Source organism: Ambystoma mexicanum, chromosome 6q (genome assembly GCF_040938575.1).
Source record: "Ambystoma mexicanum isolate Mex_15411 chromosome 6q, UKY_AmexF1_1, whole genome shotgun sequence".
NCBI classification, from domain to species: domain Eukaryota; kingdom Metazoa; phylum Chordata; class Amphibia; order Caudata; family Ambystomatidae; genus Ambystoma; species Ambystoma mexicanum.
In genome coordinates, this window is record NC_090937.1 from 405,148,583 (window position 1) to 405,168,420 (window position 19,838).

Genomic DNA, 19,838 nt, shown 5'->3' on the forward strand with positions numbered 1-19,838 from the left:
CTCTGTACCCCCCACCTCCTCTAATCCCCCGTGATTTCTCTCTGTTCATCCACCTTCTCTGGTCCCCTGGGATGTCTCTCTGAGCCCCCCGCACCCTTCTGGTCCCCCGTGATGTCTCTCTGTGCCCTCCACCCCCGTCTGGTCCCCCATGATGTCTCTCTGTTTCCCTCACCCCCCAATGGGCCCATGTGATGTCTCTATGTGCCCCCCACTCCCTCTGGTCCCCCGTGATGTCTTTCTGTGCCCCCCCTCTTTTCCGCCGTGATGTCTCTCTGTGCCCCCTTCTGGTCCCCCATGATGTCTCTTTGTGCCCCCCCTCTGGTCCCCTGTGATGTCTCTCTGGGCCCCCCACCAGTCCCCTGTAATGTCTCTCGGTGCCCCCCCTCCCTGGTCCCCCCGTGATGTTGTTGTACCCCCTCTGGTCCCCCTATGTCCTTTCCCCCCTGCCCCCATGCTTTCCGGCTCTCCACTTTCCCGCTTCCCCCTCTTCCCATCTTCCACTCCCCCATCACCTATTCACTGCAGGAGTTGTCTTGACTCACTGTGGTTTTACCATCTCCGACCTGTTGCCTACACTTGGATTTGACTTTATGGACACATTGACTTTGGTGCTACACCTTCTCGACTCATGCTGGAGCTCCCTGGATTTCGTACTCAGGTTGGCCCTAATTCATGCTGTGCCCATCATCTTCTTGAATCCCTGCCTACATGTTTTGTTCATGTCAACATTTTGTGTTTTGTTGACCTCTGCAACTGTATTTCGCTCTCCCCTCTGCTCTTTTTCACTGTTTTATTCTCTGTTCTCTCCTCCTCACCCTTCTCCCTCTCTACTCCCTCCCCTACTTTTTTCTTTGCACTTACTCTATCAGACTGTTTTTCTACCCCCCTCCCATAATTTTCCCCCCCTTCCAGCACTATCTGAAATGTCGTCAGGCCTAGTACGGTAGTCGCCTGTCTGTTTCCCATTTCTTTCCTATATGTGTTGTAGCTTTTGCACTATCTGAAAAGTACGATAGTTAATTTCACATGCTTGTTGTTCATGGCCTGTAAGAATGTCATTGCATTTTCCCTTGTTCCTTCCCTTGCCTTGAAGCGCTTTGAAATATATTGCGTACAGGCGCTAAATAAATAAACTATCATATCATAAACTATCATACCCTACACACGATACCTATATAAACTTCACTTCTCTCCTACTTCTTCCCTGTTGATTTGCTTTATTTAATGTGTTTTTATTGTCTGATATATTTCCTGCTGCTTTCAAAACTGCATCCATTCTTCCACTTTTAGAAATACCTTACCTTGAGGCTTTTCTCTCATCAATGTTCCAACCCATCTCTCATTTGCTGTAATTCTCTAATCTTTTTGAAAGAATTGCTCATTTTCAGGTTTCTACTTTCCTTCCCAGTTGTGATGTGATCTCTCCTCTGTAGTCTAGGTAATGGCCTGGTCTCGATGGAAATGGCACTTCTTGGCATGTCTGATTTTCTTCACTATTCACGCCATCAAACACTTTCTTCCATGGTGACTTGTCTGCAGCTTTTGATGCTCTTAATCACTCTACTGTTTCCCCAAACTTACTTGCAAACAGCTTTATCTGGGTGCACTTCTGATTCATTGTAGTGTTCTTTCTCACTTTCTTGGAAAGGTTCTATACCCTCACACGCTACTTTTCTCAGTGAGATTGCATAAGGCTCTGTACTGGCTCCTTAATGTGCACGTTTTATATTATCCATCTGTCCTTGGTCATAAATTCCTTCTTTTTTCAGGGTTGCTTTTATAATTGAATGCAGGGCAGCTAACAGCCGGATGTAGGGTGACCAAGCAGCAAAACCTACTTGCATATCTGGCCTGAAGCAATCTCATATTGATTACATTATTATTAGCGCCAAAGACTGGCACCTATTGGCAGACATATACATAGAAGATCGCACCAATAGTGACCATCGGCCATTGTTAACCCAGCTCAAGGTCGCCCAGGAGGTTAATACTGAGCATAACAGAAACGTAGTAATTATTAGGGGCAACACTAGGAAAATGCTTTAATAATTAAATGGGAGGATGTTGTAACTATAGGAACTGAAGCACAGATATATTGTGCAGTGCTACCTCAGTTAGAATTGGTACTTACCAATAGGCTAAATGGTAGTGAGCTGATAAGCATATATGAAAATGTGATGAAAAATATAGCGCCTTTTGTTTTGTCACTAAGTCTAGCAGAGGGGTCCAAGCTAGATTTATAAGACATACTAAGTGGTACGACAGCGATTGCCACCACTTCAAATCTGAAATTATCCAACTGCCCCAGATAACTCAAGATTGAATGAATTGAGAGTAACCTATAAAGAATTGTTGACCAAGAAGAACATAGATTTGAAAGAGGGTGGCAGGAGTCACAGTTGAGAATCCTAACACCATACATGGGAGTATTCCTGAAGACCTGTGGTTAAAACATTTTATCAACCTCTAAGCATCGCATATTGAGTATCCCTATGTCATGCCATCAATTGCTCTTGGGCACTGTCCCTCTCCCCCGCCATTGATTTATATATTACTTTTGGTGATATTAAAGAGGCTTTTTTGCCTCAAAAGGCAGGGAAAGTGCTGGGTTCTGACTTGTTCCTGGTTGATCTTTTCAAGAAGGAAGTAGATATCTGGGCGGCTGTCTTTCATGTCATCTTTAATGCTGTGATTGCACTTGGTTGACGGCCCACCTCATGGATGGAAGCTGTAATTGTCCCTGTTTGCAAGAAACGGGGGAGGGAGAACCCTGCTAATTACAGGCCCATTTCATTGCTAGATGCAACAGCAAAAATATTTGTCCACACACTTCTGTTCTATCTGGGTTCGTGAGCCAAAGAGTCATCAGTAATTAGTCAACTCTAAACGAGCTTCCAACCTGGCCTGAGCACTGTAGATCAATCTTTTATGCTCATTTTGATTTATCAGAATATGTGACCTTGAGGAATATGAACCTTTATATTATTTTCATCTACCTCAGGCTGCATTTGATAGAGTCCCGCAAAATAAACGGTGGATGACCCTCGCAGAACTTGGCATTTCCTCTAGCCTATTACGTTCCATCATGAGTTTATGAACAAAGAATACAGGGAAAGTAAGATGGAACTTAGCTGGTGATACAACCCGTCCTATTGATGTCAACCTTGGTGTTCCCCAAGGTTGCATACTTCCCCCTACATTATTCTCCACATATATCAATAAATTGATCATCGGCTTAGCTCAGGTAGATACTGACGCACCCAGGTTCGGTTGCAACAATTTTGATTTCTAAAACACCTGTTGGGTTAAGAAGACATGTAGAGATCTTTCATAAGGGTTGTCTTGAGAGTGGACGCACAATCAACATGCAAAAGACCAAAGTAATGGTGTTTGGTTCAGTGAACAGCAAGACGAGACCTAGGTTCAGTGTGAAGATAGGGGGGCAAGTTATTGAGCAGGTGGACACTATTGATTATTAGGTAATTAGATTTTCTGCTAAGGGCACCTGGTCTGCCCAGATAGAGAAGGCGGTGATGTCCTTGGACAGAACAAGTAATCCCATATTGAAATTGACCCGTTCTTTTGGTGGTGGAGCATTGTCTCCTTTGCTTGAATTGTACAACATGCAAGCAAAGTCAACAACGGTTTACAGGGCTGATATTTGGGGATATGCTAGCTGCACCAAGCTGTAACTAATTGAGAATGCCTTTCTTAACAATCTATTATGGGTGCCTAGGGCACCTTGAATATGGCCTTGCATATCAAATTATCACAGCCACGAATAGCCGACACATTGGCCAGCAGACTGAATCTATATTGGATACGACTTTGGGCCACACCAGAGTTGCCCCAATATAGAGATGCTATATGTGATGTGTTATCGCAACCAGGTGCTAGAAACATCCAGTGGTGTAACCACTTTAGGGAAGAACTGAGTACTTTGGGCTTCAGTCATCTATGGGCTGGCCCTGCCGCTATAAACTTGCAGATGATATCCCTGGTCCGAAATTAATACCTGTTAAGGTCACAGCGCAACATTGCTAGCTACTTTCCAGGCCCGAGAATATCAAAGTTGTAAACTAACTTTGGGCAAGGAGGTGTACTTGGATAATATCACCATACCACTGAGATAATTGTTTGTGAAGCACAGGTTGGGACTGTTGACTTTAAACCAGCTCCTTTTTAAATGGGTTGTAACTGAATCTGAGGTCTGTTCTGTCTGCACTTTTGGGAAGGAAGATATTATACATTTTTTATTTTTGTGTTCATACTATGTAGGTCTTAGGAAAAGGTTTTTAAAACCAATCCTGCTGAAATTCAACGTCGGGCCTATACCTGAAGCTCTATTATTATGTAAGTCGATAATCTTGTGATTTTTGCATTTGCGAGTTACATATATCATGCTTGGTTGTTTAGGAAAAGGTTTCTTAAAAAGACCCAGGAGGCATGATCGTAATTTAAACACGATGCAATGTATATTCTATTCATACGTCTTTTGTTGATGGGCATATTGTAAATTAAAATCATTTTGAAATTGAATGTTTTGGCAGAACCATAAAAAAATATTGATGTATCAATTTTAGTTTATTTTGAATATGAAATGTAATGTATTGAAATGTTTTCGTTATGCATAATGTCTTATATCTGGAAGGTCTCATAGTGGTGTTTTTTATGTGAATTTTTTGTATGTACTTTTTATGGCGAATGCCAAAATAAAAGTATTTGATGATGACTGAATGTTCGATTTGAAAGGCTTACATTTTAGCCTTATCTGCTTCATTTCTGCTTTTCTGTTTTTCTATCTGCCGTTGACCCATTCATGACTGGCCACTTTGCATGACTCAAACTTCCTAAAAATGCCGCACTCTAGGCGTGTCCCTCGGGTTCTAATCCTTCTTACCTATCATTGACTCCATCCATACTTCATCCACTTGGCAGCCTCTGTTTTATTTTGGACACTTGTCTTTCACTCCTTGGACAAATACTGTAAGCTATTCGGTCATGTTCATTTTAATTGAACTACCTCAAGCAAATTAAACCCTTTTTTAGTTTTCATTTCATTTCATTAAGCTTTTTTCAACACAACGGTTTTGAGCATTCAAATTACACAAAACACAATTCAATTATTAAAAATACATAACATAGACAAATGTACAATTACAATTTTAAAATACTATGGAAGGTTCCATAAATAGAATAAAATAAAAATTTGAAATAGACTAAAGTAAGTCATTACGATCATCAGTTGTATTGTTTGGTTTTAATCTCTGAAAACCTTTTACTTCCGACTCTTTTGCTTTTTCCCCTCATTTACTGATTAAGCATTTTGGTTGGACTTCCCTATTTGCCCATTTCAATATATTCTTAAAGTATCATCTGTGTACTGCACCAGGGATCAGGGATAAAGCCTGAGTGGGTGGGCTGTACCAGCTGGTGACGTCTCATGAGCCCCAGGTAGAGGCCCAGACAAACATTGGTGGGGCGGTGCTTTACTGATCGGTGGGGCGGTGCTTTACTGATCGGTGGGCCGGTGCTTTACTGATCACTGGGGCGGTGCTTTAATGATCGATGGAGCAGTGCTTTACTGAATGCTGCTACAGTTTGGTAGGGGCTGCTCCCTTCGGCTTTACCATCATTAGCTATGCAGGGTAATAGCTTGCTTTCCAGGCACCTTTATTTTGAGGAAACAAAATGAGGCTTGGGGTGTGTGTAAAATATGTTTGGCACTGGCAGCCGGCAAGAAAAAATGCAAAAAAAGATTATGTTTGGGACTGCCGCAAACAAACAGAGTAGTGTTAAGTGGGCAGCAACAGGACGGAAGGGAGCATATACCTCTTTCTACCAGTATCATCTATGCTGCCTACCTGCTGAGTGTCACCTTCATTTTCATTTTACATACAATTGCATCCACTCACTTCCTCCTGTCCAGCTTTCTTTCATCTTTCAGCTATATCAAAATCTCCCTAACCGTTACTCGCTAGTGACCCTGGGTCTTCTTCTGTGTCCGTGCCCTCCTTTAGATGTCCCTTCTCACAGGGGTTCTTTTCAGCGCCTGGCACCTCGATTGCGGACACTTCCTGTTAACATTAAAGATGTTTCAGAAAAACAACGTAAGTACTTTCTGTGCTCTTTTTCAATTTCCGAGTAAGTTATTGCAACCGATGACATTGAAAACTTGACTTCAACATTTGTTTGTTTCTGTCCCGACACTTTTCTTCTGCATGTGTTTAATTTATTGTGTTGGATATAATATGGAGCACGATGTTTGCTAAAGTGTCTTATTTCATTTGGATGGTGTTTTTCAAAGGCCGATCATTGGATTGAGGAGCAAACTGGCTGTTGAAATTCCTGACCAAAATGCACCTGATTCGGATGTATTTACTTTTCATGGCAATATTTCCAACGGTATCCAGTGATATTAACGAATTGAAAATAACGAAATACATTTTAAATGAACCCTCAATACTGAAAAATAATAACACATTTTTGTAAAAAATATGTACGGGGGTTGGTTAAAGGATTAAAACGGGTTGGTGGGTTGGGGTGGGGTTATAAACCGAGGGAAACAGGGAGCTTGGGGGGTTGGAGCTGCAATATATATATTTTTTTAATCTGTATTTTTTGGCATTCATGGATCGTTAACATGTTTTTGTCATTTAATTTTCTGTTACAATCACAGTGATCAAATTCCAACTATTGTTCAAGAGAGTATTTCTCTTTCCGAACCAAATGCTCAGAGTGTCTAAAGCTGGCCGGCACCTGTCACAAACCCTTTCCTTCCTCTCCCACAGCACCTTGTTCCACCCTGCCACTTCCATTCTTGTTGTGTTGTTACCTGCACAAGGGCTTTGGCGTTGGTCCGTCTCCGGTGGGGTTGCACTCCTGGAAAATGTAGTTGCAGAGCAGAGACTCGGCTGCTGGTCGGCACAAGGAACTCACTGATTTCAGCTCTGCCCAGGCAGACTGGGCCAGCAGCTCCTGGCTCTCCTCAGGATCAGCGTTGGTAGAGTTGAAGAAGACAAGCGAGTCACTCATCAAGATGGCGCTGCATACCTCCCCTCTGTAGGTGCTGCAGTAGCCCGCATCCCCTTTGTACAGCCTAGGACAGAAAATCGGTGGTTACTAAGAATCGCTTTCGGAAGCGTTTAGTTGTGGGTTTAGAAGCGACACGCCTGCAGGGCTTTCCACACGCTTGCCACACTCAAAAGAATTTCGTATGTAAGTGTACATAAAGAGACTGTTTCTGTTTATATTTCCTAGTTGTAGTTATATATGGCGTGGTGACAACCTCTTCTGCACCTTTTTATTAAAAAAGTTAAATGTCATATATTTGAGTTTACAGTATAAATTAATAAATGACATTGTTACCTCATTTTAACATTTCTTCAGAGTAGCTAAGAATGTGTTTTCTCCCAAAGAAAACATATCTTGATGCTTTTCTTCATATTTTCGTCTTACAGAATTCAATAGGTCTATGTGCTCTGTCTGTGAACATTCTCCACTTATGGAGACAATTGTTCAGCTCTCCCTGTTGTATTGCCGGTTCGCGGCCGGCGCGCGGGGGCTGGTATTACGCGGGTAGGCCGCGCGGCCTGTGGCGCAGCTCCAGCGGGAGCTCGCAATGACTCACACCCACGCTGGATACTCGTTCGCCCGGAACTGCTCCCCGAACGCGGGGGCGGGGCTTTTATTAAGGACGCCCTGCGTCACCGCGTAGCGGGACGCAGGGCGGAACATAACATTCCTCCTTTATTATAAAACAAAACAAAACACACAACTCAAACAGCCGACCAACGGCCAAATCGAGCATAAGCGCTCAGTCTTCAACACTCAGCCACCTTGCCATTGGGTTTCATGGCACTAGTGCACCAGTTACCACACATAGTCACTTAGCTTGGCTGGCGGTCTCGTCGTGGTTCTCAGTCGGTATCGTCCTTCTCGGGGGTCCTTCCCCCTTGCTTCAGACTCGGTTCCATCGTCGCTGTTCGGGTCCTCGAGGCCAGGTTCATCCACCGGTTCCCAGCTTCCATCCCGCACTCCATCCTCCTCGGGGATGGCCTCCGGCTCTTCTTCGCTGGGTGGATTGTCCATGCCTTCCCGATGGCATTCCTTATCAGTCCATAGTGTACGGGGTATGGCTTTGAACCATGACGCATTTCTCGTCACTTGGCGGTTACCTCGTGTCACAGTGACCATGGTTCCATGCCGGTTGCTGACGGTCCATGGAAGTTCCTCGTACCTTGTGTCAAGTTTTGACTTGGAAGGGTTGCGTAGCATGATAACCTGGTCACCCACTTGATGATGGGACGGCCTCGCTCTCCGCTTGCCACTCATGTGTTCGTTGGCATCCCTCCTCCTTCTCTCGGTGCGTTCTTCGTTCACCGTGTCCGGGGTTCTGCTTGGGTGATGCGGGATCGAGGATCTGATGACGGTGCCGAACATGAGGTCCGCAGGCGGTATGCCGGTGGTGCTGTGAGGCGTGACCCGGTAATTTCGGAGGAATCGGAAGAGATCAACCTTCCAGGGGCTGGCGTTGGCCTTAGACACTCGGAGTACCTTATTGATAGTCCGCATGAATCGTTCCACGTCCCCATTTGCCTGGGGGTGTCTTGGGGTGATGTGGTGATATTTCACATTGAGGTCCTGTAGGTACCTTTTGAAATCCTCTCCCGTAAACGGCGGGCCATTGTCGCTTTTGATCGAGATGGGTAGTCCATGGGTTGCGAACATTTTCTCTAGGGCCGGAATGACCACTTCAGCTGCTGTGGACTCTACTATCTCAACCTCCGGGTATCGGGAGTGGTCATCGACGGCCACCAGCAAATGGAGGCCTTCCCGGAGCTTGCAAAAGTCAATGCTGATGGCCTCCCAGCGAGAGCGGCCCCGTTCTGCCGATATGATGGGTTCCGGGTCTGGCGGCCCCCCTGTTATCTGACAGGCTAAGCACGTTGTGATGAGTGTCTCGACTCGCTCCTCGATCTGGGGAAACCATACTCGGTGCCGAATGCGGGCTTTCGTCCTTACCAGTCCTTGATGTCCCTCATGTGCTAGGGCCACTATCCTGTCCTGTAGTTTGAGAGGGATTACGATGCGGTTTCCTCGAAGTAACAGTCCACCCTCCGTGACTGACAAGTCTTGCCGGACTGTGAATATGCCTGACAAAAACCCTTTTGCTTCCGCTGTTCTGTTGTGTGTATGTCTCATGAAGGTCTTCCAGTCACCGGACAGGATGGCATCTTTCACCAAGTCGCAACACGGGTCTTGGTGTGTTTCCGCCTCGATTTCCTCGATGCTCACCGCTTTGGGCCTCATTGCTCGCACCACTTGGCATATGTGTTCCTCTGTTTCTGCCGCTACTTGGATCTCTTGTTGAGTGGCCTCTCGCGGATGCCTGGATAGAAAATCCGCTGGGTTCCCGCTGCCTGGTTGGTAGACGAGGTTGAAGTCATATTGCTGGAGGTGCAATAACCACTTGGTTATTCGTGCCGGAGGGTGTGCTGAGGTTCCCATGAAAATTGGTAGGAGGGGCTTGTGGTCCGTGATCGTCGTGAAGTGACGTCCATATAGGTAGAGGTGAAAATGCCGGCACCCCCACAGCACGGCGATGGCCTCCTTTTCGATGTGCGAGTACCTTTGTTCGGTCTCGGTGAGGGCTCTCGATGCATACGCGATCGGTCTTTTCTCCCCTTCCCTCGTGACTTGCATTAGGATGGCTCCGAGCCCCACGGGGCTGGCATCCACGAATAGTTCTGTGGGCAGTTCAGTATTGTAGTAGGCCATCTTGGTGTCCGCTGAGAGGGAGTCCTTGATGTTTTCGAACGAGTCCTGGCATGTTGGCCCCCATTCCCACTTGACGTTGGCTTTCGTGAGTTCCCGCAGTGGCTCAGATAGTGTGGCCAGGTTTCGGATGAACCTCCCGCAGTAGGTGGCCATGCCTAGAAAGCTGCGCACTTCCGTGGGTGTCATCGGAGGGCTAGCCGCCTGGATGTCTGCGACCTTCTGCGGGTCCGGGGAGATGCCTGTGCTGCCAAACTTGTATCCGAAAAACGTGATCTCCGCTTTGAGGAACTCACACTTTTCCCGATGTATTGTGAGCCCAACCTCTTGTAGTCGGCCCAGTAGGGCGTGAAGCCTCTTGATGTGTGTCTCTTTGTCGGGGGCGTGAATCAGAATATCATCGCTCACGTTGAGGACACCAGGGATGCCCCGGATGACCTCCTGGATGGTCTGCTGGAACACCTCCGCAGCTGATGATATTCCAAAACTTAGGCGTTTGTACCTCCGCAGCCCCAGATGCGTAGAGAATGTTGTTATGTATCGAGAGTCTCTGTGGAGCTTGAGTTGATGATACCCCGCCTTTAGGTCAATCTTTGAAAATATCTTCGACCCTGTGAGGTCAGCCACAATCTCGTCGATTGTTGGGGTTATGTGGCGTTCCCTTTTAATGGCAGTGTTGGGGAGACGCATGTCTATGCAGATCCGCACCTTTCCAGGCTGCTTGGGCTTCCGTGTGACTACCATTGGGGAGACCCACGGTGTGGGCCCTGTGACCTCCTCAATGATGCCCGCTTCCTCCAGTGCCTTGAGTTCCTGCTCCACTTGTTCCCTCATGTGGAACGGCGTTCTGCGGTGCCGGACGGCTTTCGGCTGCACAGTCTCATCAATATGCAGTTTGATGGTCTTGCCTCTTAGACAGCCTATGCCTTCTTGCAAGTCAGGGTATTGGTTAAGCATCTGCTCGATCTCCATTTCTTCGTTGACATGGCAGACGAATTGAACCACTCCCAAGTCCTCCGCTGCGTCCCCACTCAGGAGGCTCTCAACACCTGCCTTCACAACATAGACTTTGGACCATAGTCTGTTCTCCCCGTGTTCCAGCATGGTGCGGAACCTGCCAATTACCGGCAGGGGCTTTCGACAGCCGTATGCAAAGAGCAGAGTGTCGGTGCTTTTCAGCTCTGGTGGAGGACTTAGAGTCAGGAAAATGCTTTCAGGCATTACGTTCACCGAAGCGCCTGTGTCGATGGTCATCTGAACGCACTGATTTTGGATGGTGACCATGCATTTGCGCCTTCGGGTGGCTTTTCCTCGAGGTCCACGGCCCTGGCATAGTGCAGACACTAGGTATACCTTCCTTCCTTTCCTGTCTGTGTCCTTGGAGGGGGCCTGCAGCATTGCCGAGACATCGTCCCCTTCATCCTCCGTGGAAGAGCTGGCCACTGCGACCCTTCTGGCACTGGCTTGCTTCTTTTTCTTGGTCGCGATCTTCTCCGGCTGGTTTTGCTGAGGCTGTATGGGGGTGTCCGTTGATCGGCATACTTTCGCGTAATGGTCCTTCCGGCCACATGCCCCACACGTGGTGCCTTGAGCAGGACAGTTGCGACGGCCATGTCGTGGGCCACCGCACCAACCACACTCAGTGGGTCCCGGAATACGCGGTTGCCACCTGTTTTGTCCGTATCCGCCACTGTTGTCGTCTCTCGAGGATTGTTTGGTGACGATGCGGGCCACCATAGCCGTGTTGAGAGCAGGTTGCAGCCTGTGTAGCGTGGCCTCCATGTTGGCCGCTCTGGTGTGTGCCAGTTCCCTCTGACGTCCTAGTTCAAGGATACGCTGTAGGGGGATGCCCTTCTCGCTGAGTATCAGGCGCCTCAGTTTTTCCGAATAAATCCCGTTGATGATCTGCCTCCTGATTTCCCTCTCCACATTTGTGAATTCACAGGACATGGCTAGCTTCCTCAGGCGGGTGTGGTACGCATCAAGGGTTTCCTCCGCTGTCTGTAATGTGGTGCAGAAGAGAAACGTCTCATAGTCTGGGTTTAATTGAGGGAGAAAGTGATCGGTGAGGGCGTCTTTCGCGCTTCGGTACCCATCTAGGCCATCATCAACGTTCAGCGAATTGAAGATGCGCAGTACCTCATCACCCACACTGAGTAGCAGGTGTGCCTTCAGTTTCCTGGGCGCAGTGATCTCTTTGCACTCCATCGCCATCTCGAACTTCTGGATCCATAGCTGCCATCTGGGTCCGCATGACGACGGGTCCGTGAATGGGTCAAACGGTTGGACCAGTGTCGACGAAGTGCCTTGGGTTCGAGGTGGAGGCGGCGTCATGGACAGGTTTGCCGCAATTCTGGACGGCGTGGAGGGCCCAGGCGTGGATGTGCCGGCCGCCATGCTGGCGTGTACCTGATCCGTGTTGTCGTGGGTGCCTCCGACGGCCACCAATGCTGTGCTGCGACGTCTGCCTGCCTTGGAGGTGCCGCCGTGTCCAGGCACCGTGTTGCAACTCCTGGCCTGGCACTCCCCACACTCTGTGGTGCTGCTCTCCTGTGGTGGATGGGAAGAGCTGTGGTCTTGGAGGCAGAGCTCATGAGTGTATGAGCGAAGAGAGAAAAAAAAAAAAAATTTTTTTTTTTTTTTTTTTTTGGGGTGGGGGGTCACGTGTGTGATGGCACCCCCACCGGGTGTCCAAAAATTAAGCCGCGATGGCTGTGTGTCGTTGTGGTGCCTTCAGAGCACCGAGCTTATTGTGGAGCTCGTCTCTCCTCGTCGCCATTGTTGTATTGCCGGTTCGCGGCCGGCGCGCGGGGGCTGGTATTACGCGGGTAGGCCGCGCGGCCTGTGGCGCAGCTCCAGCGGGAGCTCGCAATGACTCACACCCACGCTGGATACTCGTTCGCCCGGAACTGCTCCCCGAACGCGGGGGCGGGGCTTTTATTAAGGACGCCCTGCGTCACCGCGTAGCGGGACGCAGGGCGGAACATAACACTCCCCACAAACAGAAAAGAAATAACTGCATACTGCAGCTTCAGTTTTTAATGTGATGTAAAGTTGTCAAACAAGGGCATGGGCACCATGATGTATACTTCCGGGAAAAGATGCCCTTAAACAAAAAGGTAACATGCACTTTAAAACTCAGCTGCACCTCTCCATTGTACAGTATGCATCAAGAGCTTGAACTTGCTTTTTGGCGTTATCAGTGGAGCTGCAGTTAAGGTATGGTTGGCTGCTGTTTTGCAGCTGTGCGTGATCCACCGGGAGCTGTAACCAAGGTGACTGTCCTGGATTCAACGGCATTGCTGTTAATATGCAGATACAGCGTTCAAAGTACGTGGCAGATACAAGTTGAGAAAGCCCCCACCAGCTACATATTAAGCCTTTAATCGTGACGTGGCTGTTGTGTAGACACGTGTAGGTGGCCCCATTATAATAGAGCTTTAGGATGAGAGTTAAATATACGCACACCAACATGCACTCACCAAAAATATACATGCAGCAAAGGAATTGAAAAGCACATGTACCAAAAGCCTTACGACATATTAGGGCGGGACATTTTTCTTTTTTGAAGTACAAGTGCTTTTGTTCCTACATGCATTTTTTAAATATCTATAAATATATGTCATTTTCCTCTATAAGCATAGTTTTATATTTATTAGGTCATAAAATTGAGACATGCCCTGATTATGTAGTTGGTATTTGGATAGTGTGAGCTGCCATTGCTCATTGTGAGCAAGAGAACATTCATTTTAGTATAGCATCAGGGTTATCCCTACAGCCCAGAACAGAACAGAACCCCGCTGTAAGAAGAGTAACCAGAGCACATAGATTGGAAATAAGAAAAACCAAAAAAGCATTTTATGGGAACAGAATCTTAAACTCCCGCAACCGGAGCAGGGAACTGCATAGAATAATTTCCAAATTCAACTCCCCGGCCTGCTCCAACCCGCCACCACCCATCTCCCAACCACTATGTGACACCTTGTCTGAAAAAGACCACAATGTTGCAATCAACAGACACTCAGACATCATCTCTAAATTGGAGCACATGCCCCCGCCCCTACCCACCCGCAGCCTGACCCCTGTCAAAAGCCTGCTTCGATACAAACCTTCACCTGTTTCTCTCCAATCTCACACCAGGAGTTCCTCTCGCTCCTAGTGCAAAGCCGCCCTTCAAGCTCCCCCGGGGACCTCTCCCCGCCCACTCTCCTCAAAGACCTTCTATCCTCAACCTGTGTAGGCTGTATCACACACTCAATCCTCATCCACTCCCTAACATCGTGAACCTGCACTGAAGTCCTAAAAACCTCCTACTTCAAACCCCTCCTCAAAAAACCAGCACTTGACCCACTCCTCCCCCAGAACTACTGGCCTATCTCCAACACTCGCTTCATGGCCAAACTTATGGACTGCATAGCATACAAGCAGCTTGGCCTTTTTACTGAAGCAAACAACCTCCTGGACTCTGCACAATCTGGCTTCAGACCGCTCAGAGGAACAGAATCCTCCCTAGTATCCATCTGGGATGACCTAAAAAGAACAGCAGATGCAGAAGGCTGTGCTGTACTCGTCCATTTTGACCTATCTGCCACCTTCAATACCATCTATCACACCATCCTCCTAGACAGGCTGCTCTCATTAGGAATCAGACACTTCCCTCTCTTTGATCTACTCTTTCATCTCTGATCACTCACAAATCATGCTCCTCTGCCTCCACCTCATGACCAGTAACAAAAGGGGTCCCACAAGGAGCATCACTATCTCCCCTGCTCTTCAACATCTATCTAACCCTCGGCCCACACTCATCCACTCCCACAATCTTACCTGCTACAGCTATGCAGATGACACCTAGATCATCCTTAAAATCCCCAAATCGCCAGGTTCCAAACATCCAGATCTGACATCATGCCTCTCTGATATTGACTACTGGATGAGGACCAACCGCCTCATCCCTCAATCCTGGGAAAACTGCAATGCTAGTCTGTGGGAAAACAGCATGGCTCTGCCAGCCTATTCCCTGGCCGCAATCCCTAGGACCCCCACTGGCAATCTCCACCACAGTGACAATCCTTGGATGCACACTGGACACAGATGTATCCCTCTCCCAACACATTAACTCTGTATACAAAACCTTTGTCTTCCATCTATGCATGCTCAGGCAGTCTTCCCTTAACTCACCTATCCTTTCCATTCTCTGCCTCGCCTGCTTAGACTACACAAACTGTCTTTATGAAGTCGCACCAGTGTTTCAGCTAAGGAAAGTGCAAAGAATCCAAAACGCTGCAGCCCGCCTGCTCATAGACCTACCTCCAAGAGAATACATCAGCCTACACTAAGAGTCCTCCATTGGCTCCCTATTGGTCGATGCACTACCTTTAAAGCCATTTGCATCACCCTCCGGGCCATCCACAAAACCAGCCAGGAATACCTTCAAGACAAAGTCACGTGCTACCACCCCTCAATGACTCTGAGATCACGCACATCTCCCCTAGTTGTCCCACACTACAGCTCCTCCAGACTGGGCGGATCCTCTTGCTCCGTCCAAGCGCTGATCATCTGGAACTCCCTAATTCTGCACATTTTCAATATTGACAGTTACCTGGCATTCAGAAAGGGTCTCAAAACCTCGATTTTCCCTCCCTACTCTTGAAACCTTCTTGTACTCTACACTATCGATAGGTGCACAGAAACACTGACCCAAACACAACAACACTCCTATCCACCAACACTCCACGGATGCCGGCAGCGTTTGCAGCGGCATACCGTGACAAACTATTATCCGCCCTCCTCCCCCATCCCGGGCGCCTCTTCCACTGCCCAGAATTTCATTCCAGGGAGACCACGAATAGCAAGAGCAGCCAATTGTATTGGACCAATAAAAAGAACATTGCAGCCAAACTCTATCCAAGCGTCCGCTAATTATACCTAAAACCACATCTGGTGGTAACAGGCAACAGGCACACTCACCATCCATGCACCCTAGCAGCTCACATACCCATCCACACTGAAACCCATGATGTACCTCAACACCTCTGCCATTAGTATACAACGACAACCTATGCAAAAAATGTGGTCTAGCTGGGCACACATGGAATCTTCAGCACTAGCACTCTATCCTAAACGACCATCTGCACCCACCCACATGCCTGACCCCTGGGCTGCTTACTGGGGCATAGCCAGCCCACCTAAGTCCTATCCTGGCAAAATGCACAAATGCATCTTTAAATTTAAACTCTTAGCACCTCCTGTCCTACACATGGACAGTGGTCACCGAGGGCGTTACAACCACAAAGTGCATTGACACCATACAAATAGGGAAAGGGCACTATATAAATGATGAATATAATGCAATACAATACATGACGCAAATATCACCATGTTGTTCTGCTAGGTTGTCTTTCAGAACTATGGTCCCTTTAACTAATTTTATTTTGTGTTGAGTGCAGGCTCCTCAAGGTCAGGATGTTTTGGTAGGAAAAGCACACATTGATTAATTGTTGCAAAGGAAACCCTATTCCAGAAATGCAGGTGCCATCCAAGGCAAAAGGCAAATAAATATAGAAAGGATGAAAGAACACGACATGGCATTAGTGCCAGTTCACAAAGTTATAGTGTTAACACAGCACCCTCAGTGCCAAAGAGGCCCTTTTTTTTGAGGTACGTCTTGATAATGTGAAAAAAAGATGAAATTGAATTCAAACTGTGGTGCCTCAGATTGGCAGTTCATCACAAAGATAACAGGAAGGTCAGGGTATTCAGGTGTGTGGCTTGTGCCGACATGGGAGTTGCATGGTGTGCAGGTGCAGGGCTTGGAGAACAGAGAAACACAATTGTTATATTTAGGGACTTTGCAACATATCTGCCCTCCTGATTGTTTTGCACATTTCCATTGGTCAGATCTCGGTGGGACACGAAGGCTCAAAGATCTAAAACGTTTTATAATCCAATAGTACAGACCTTTTTTGTTAGGAATGCCTCATATAGGCTAGCCAGTAATAACATGGTCTGGACATAAATGGGGTCATGGTTTGAGGGTGGGGATTTTTTGGGGAGGTATGGGTGGGTCTGCCAATGCATGAACAAGATATATAGTGTTCTATAGAGGTTTTGTGATGCGTAGCCAATGTTATTCTTAGGTTTTGAATTACCGTCACACTTATCAAATATGCAAAATATGCGGTGTGCACCTATAAATTGCTTAGCCCCAAATGGGCATCTAAGATGGTTTTGAGTTTTTATGCCCTGTCCTCTCTCACAGCTGTTCGTGAAATACAACTGTGTTCTTTTTGCAATTTGAGCATGTTTGTCTCCTAATTTTGGGTCGATTTGGGACAGCCCCAACTTTACACTGCTTCCAAGTGACCATGTTGGAGGAGGATCTCTGGCATGTGTGCTTCATGATAGACAAGATCAGAGTATTTGAGGTAGGTAAGTGCTCCACATTGAACTTGGCCATGGATGCCTTTTTTGTGCTGCCTAAAGTTGGGGGAGATGGAGTGCTGATTAGTGGGGGTACTGAGACAAGGACAGACTTGTGGATGCTGCCTTAAGTTAAGGGGTTGGGCACTGATTAGTGTGGGTACTGGCGCATGGGTAGACTTTTGGATGCTGCCATAAATTAGGAGGTTGGGGTGCAAATTAGAGAGGGTACTGGGATGAGGGCAGACTTGTGGGTACTGCTTTAAGTTAGGGGTTTGGGGTGCAGATTAGTCAGGGTACTGGGATGAGGAAGGACTTGTGGGCGCTACCTTAAATTAGGAGGTTGGGGTGCAGATTAGTGGGGTTAGTGAGATGAGTGCAAACTTGTGGGTGCTGCCTTAAATTAGAGGGTTGCAGCACAGATTAGTGTGGGTACAAGGACGAGAACGTGTCGTTCGCAATAGAGGAGTGAGAGTAATGATGATTGCTGCTCAGTAATCCTTGAATACTTTTTTTCCATGGGACCAGCACAAAAGTTGTTCGACAGCTCTATGTCCGGTTTGCTCTGGTGGCGTGTTGTGGGTGTTTGGGAAGCTGCTTGTTTTTCTTTGCACTGCATGTTTCTGCATGCATTCAATTCCATGCAAAGCCCAGCTCTATACATTTCGCCCACGCAGTGTTCTTGCTCGTGCTAACTGTTTAGCGTGGACTTCACATCTTTTTTTGTAAATGAGGCCCACAGTCTAAAGACACAAACACAAGCGATTCAATTGAATTCCTTAGGGATACTTTGTAGCTGTTCAACTGGAACTTCCCCCAGGGTATAACACTCATGATGATACCATATGTTCCGTTACATATATCAACTATATTTATGCCCTCATTATGAGCTGGAGACTGATATCCAGATGAAATACTGAACGGGCGATGTAACATATGCAGTATTTCGGTAAATCAATCCATTTATGAAACATCTGCCGGTTTGGTGTTAATGAATGCAGATGTCAAGATATACAGCTTTGGGTATTTCCAGAAACCTGCACGCATTAATTTTCTATTTTGATTATCCATTTCCACCCTTAGTTTAAGAATGGCAATGGATGCATACCATAGCAGTTGAAAAGGCACAGAAGTTTCAATTCTAACCCTTTTGTGAATTCCCTGGCAAAAGTGGCGAGAAGGGGGCACCAGATATGTCCATCTTCCCGCCACCTTGGATTGTCCACATTCAACACCTTTTTTACCTGCATTCTAGAGAAGTGCTGTACTTTCCTTCAGTACAAGGAAATAAATCATTAACATTTTGTATGGCCATTCTTATAATGCTTACCTCCATCTCTTGGGCAATGGTAAAAAACAGAAGTATAATATGAGATATTTTAACTCGCAATGCAATCGCGCTTGATGCATGGCCTATTCCTGAAGTCAACCTCATGTGTTAAATACCTTAGTTTGGGAGTAAAAACAGGCAGAATTGTAAAATATGACCTGTTTTTATAGACAGTTATAATGATGGCCTTATTGGTGACCTGAGAGTTATTTTTATTTCTTAAAATGCTCTTTTATTCAATAGTTCTAATAATATCAAGGTCACATCACACTACTAGTTAAAGCCTCTCATACTTAAAGTCCCTAGCAGTTAGATGGGTGCTCAGCAACACACAATCCATGTACAGTTATCCGCCCCCCTTTTTTATGTAATGTGGAATTTGTAAAGCACTAAATTGCTACTGATATGCCCTCAAAGAACTGAGTAAATGCGGTTCTGTGACATGGTATTATGTGCAAGTCGAACAGTGGATAACTGAGCCATTTGCATTAGCACAGAAGACTAGAGAAATGTACCATTACCAAAATGGGGAATTGCTCAGTGAGATGGGTTGTGTGTTTGCCGACTGTATACACAGGCTACGGTGTCTGAATGCATAAGCAGTCAGAGGGAAACATGACTTAGCCAGTGGTACAGGGACTGTGCACGTCAAGTGATATTGCAAGTAACTAGGTTTCTTCATGTTTAACGGCCCTCAACTCACAGATGGCTGCTCATTATCTTACACTTAATACCACAAAAACTGAATTCTTTTTTACCTCTATTACCATCCCCTCTCCTATTCCTCCTCCTTTTGTTTCATTTCCTCCTTCTCAACTTTTCTTTGTATCTACTGCCCAAAATATGGGACTCTATTTTGATTCTGCTTTATCATTTAAACTTCATATCTCCATTTCTTCTCAAGCTTGCCGCTATCATTTATTTAACATTAAAAAAGTTTGTAACTTTTTAAGTTTTGACACAACTAAACTACTCATATCCTCACTAATCTGTTCACGTCTTTTTTATTGCTCTGCTGCACTCTTTGGTCTCCCTCCATCTTGACTTGTTCCTTTAAAATCTGTTTTTAACACTGCTATTTGGGTACTCTTTCATCGGACTAATATTCTACTGAAGTCTAACCCTTTGTGTGCCCCATCAGACACGCTTGCTCCTCAGCTAGTCAAGCCTAGTGCTCCTTTAATGGCTTCTCACTTCACTGAACTCTTCAACTTGTCGTGCAGCTCAGCTTGCTTTAGCTCTCTTTTCAAAACGGGATTGGCAGATTACTGTGCAACCTATTTGATCGCAAGAGAATTGCTTGCACATTTCT

General features: G+C 46.5%; 1 protein-coding gene across 1 annotated transcript in view; it reads right to left on the bottom strand.

Moving 5' to 3' along the window:
- MUSK (muscle associated receptor tyrosine kinase) overlaps positions 1–19,838 on the bottom strand; it is a 951,534-nt gene that overhangs the window by 209,661 nt on the left and 722,035 nt on the right. The window contains exon 9 of the mRNA XM_069630906.1: positions 6,836–7,099. Within this exon, the coding sequence (XP_069487007.1) occupies positions 6,836–7,099 (264 nt within the window). The remainder of the gene's footprint in view (positions 1–6,835; positions 7,100–19,838) is intronic.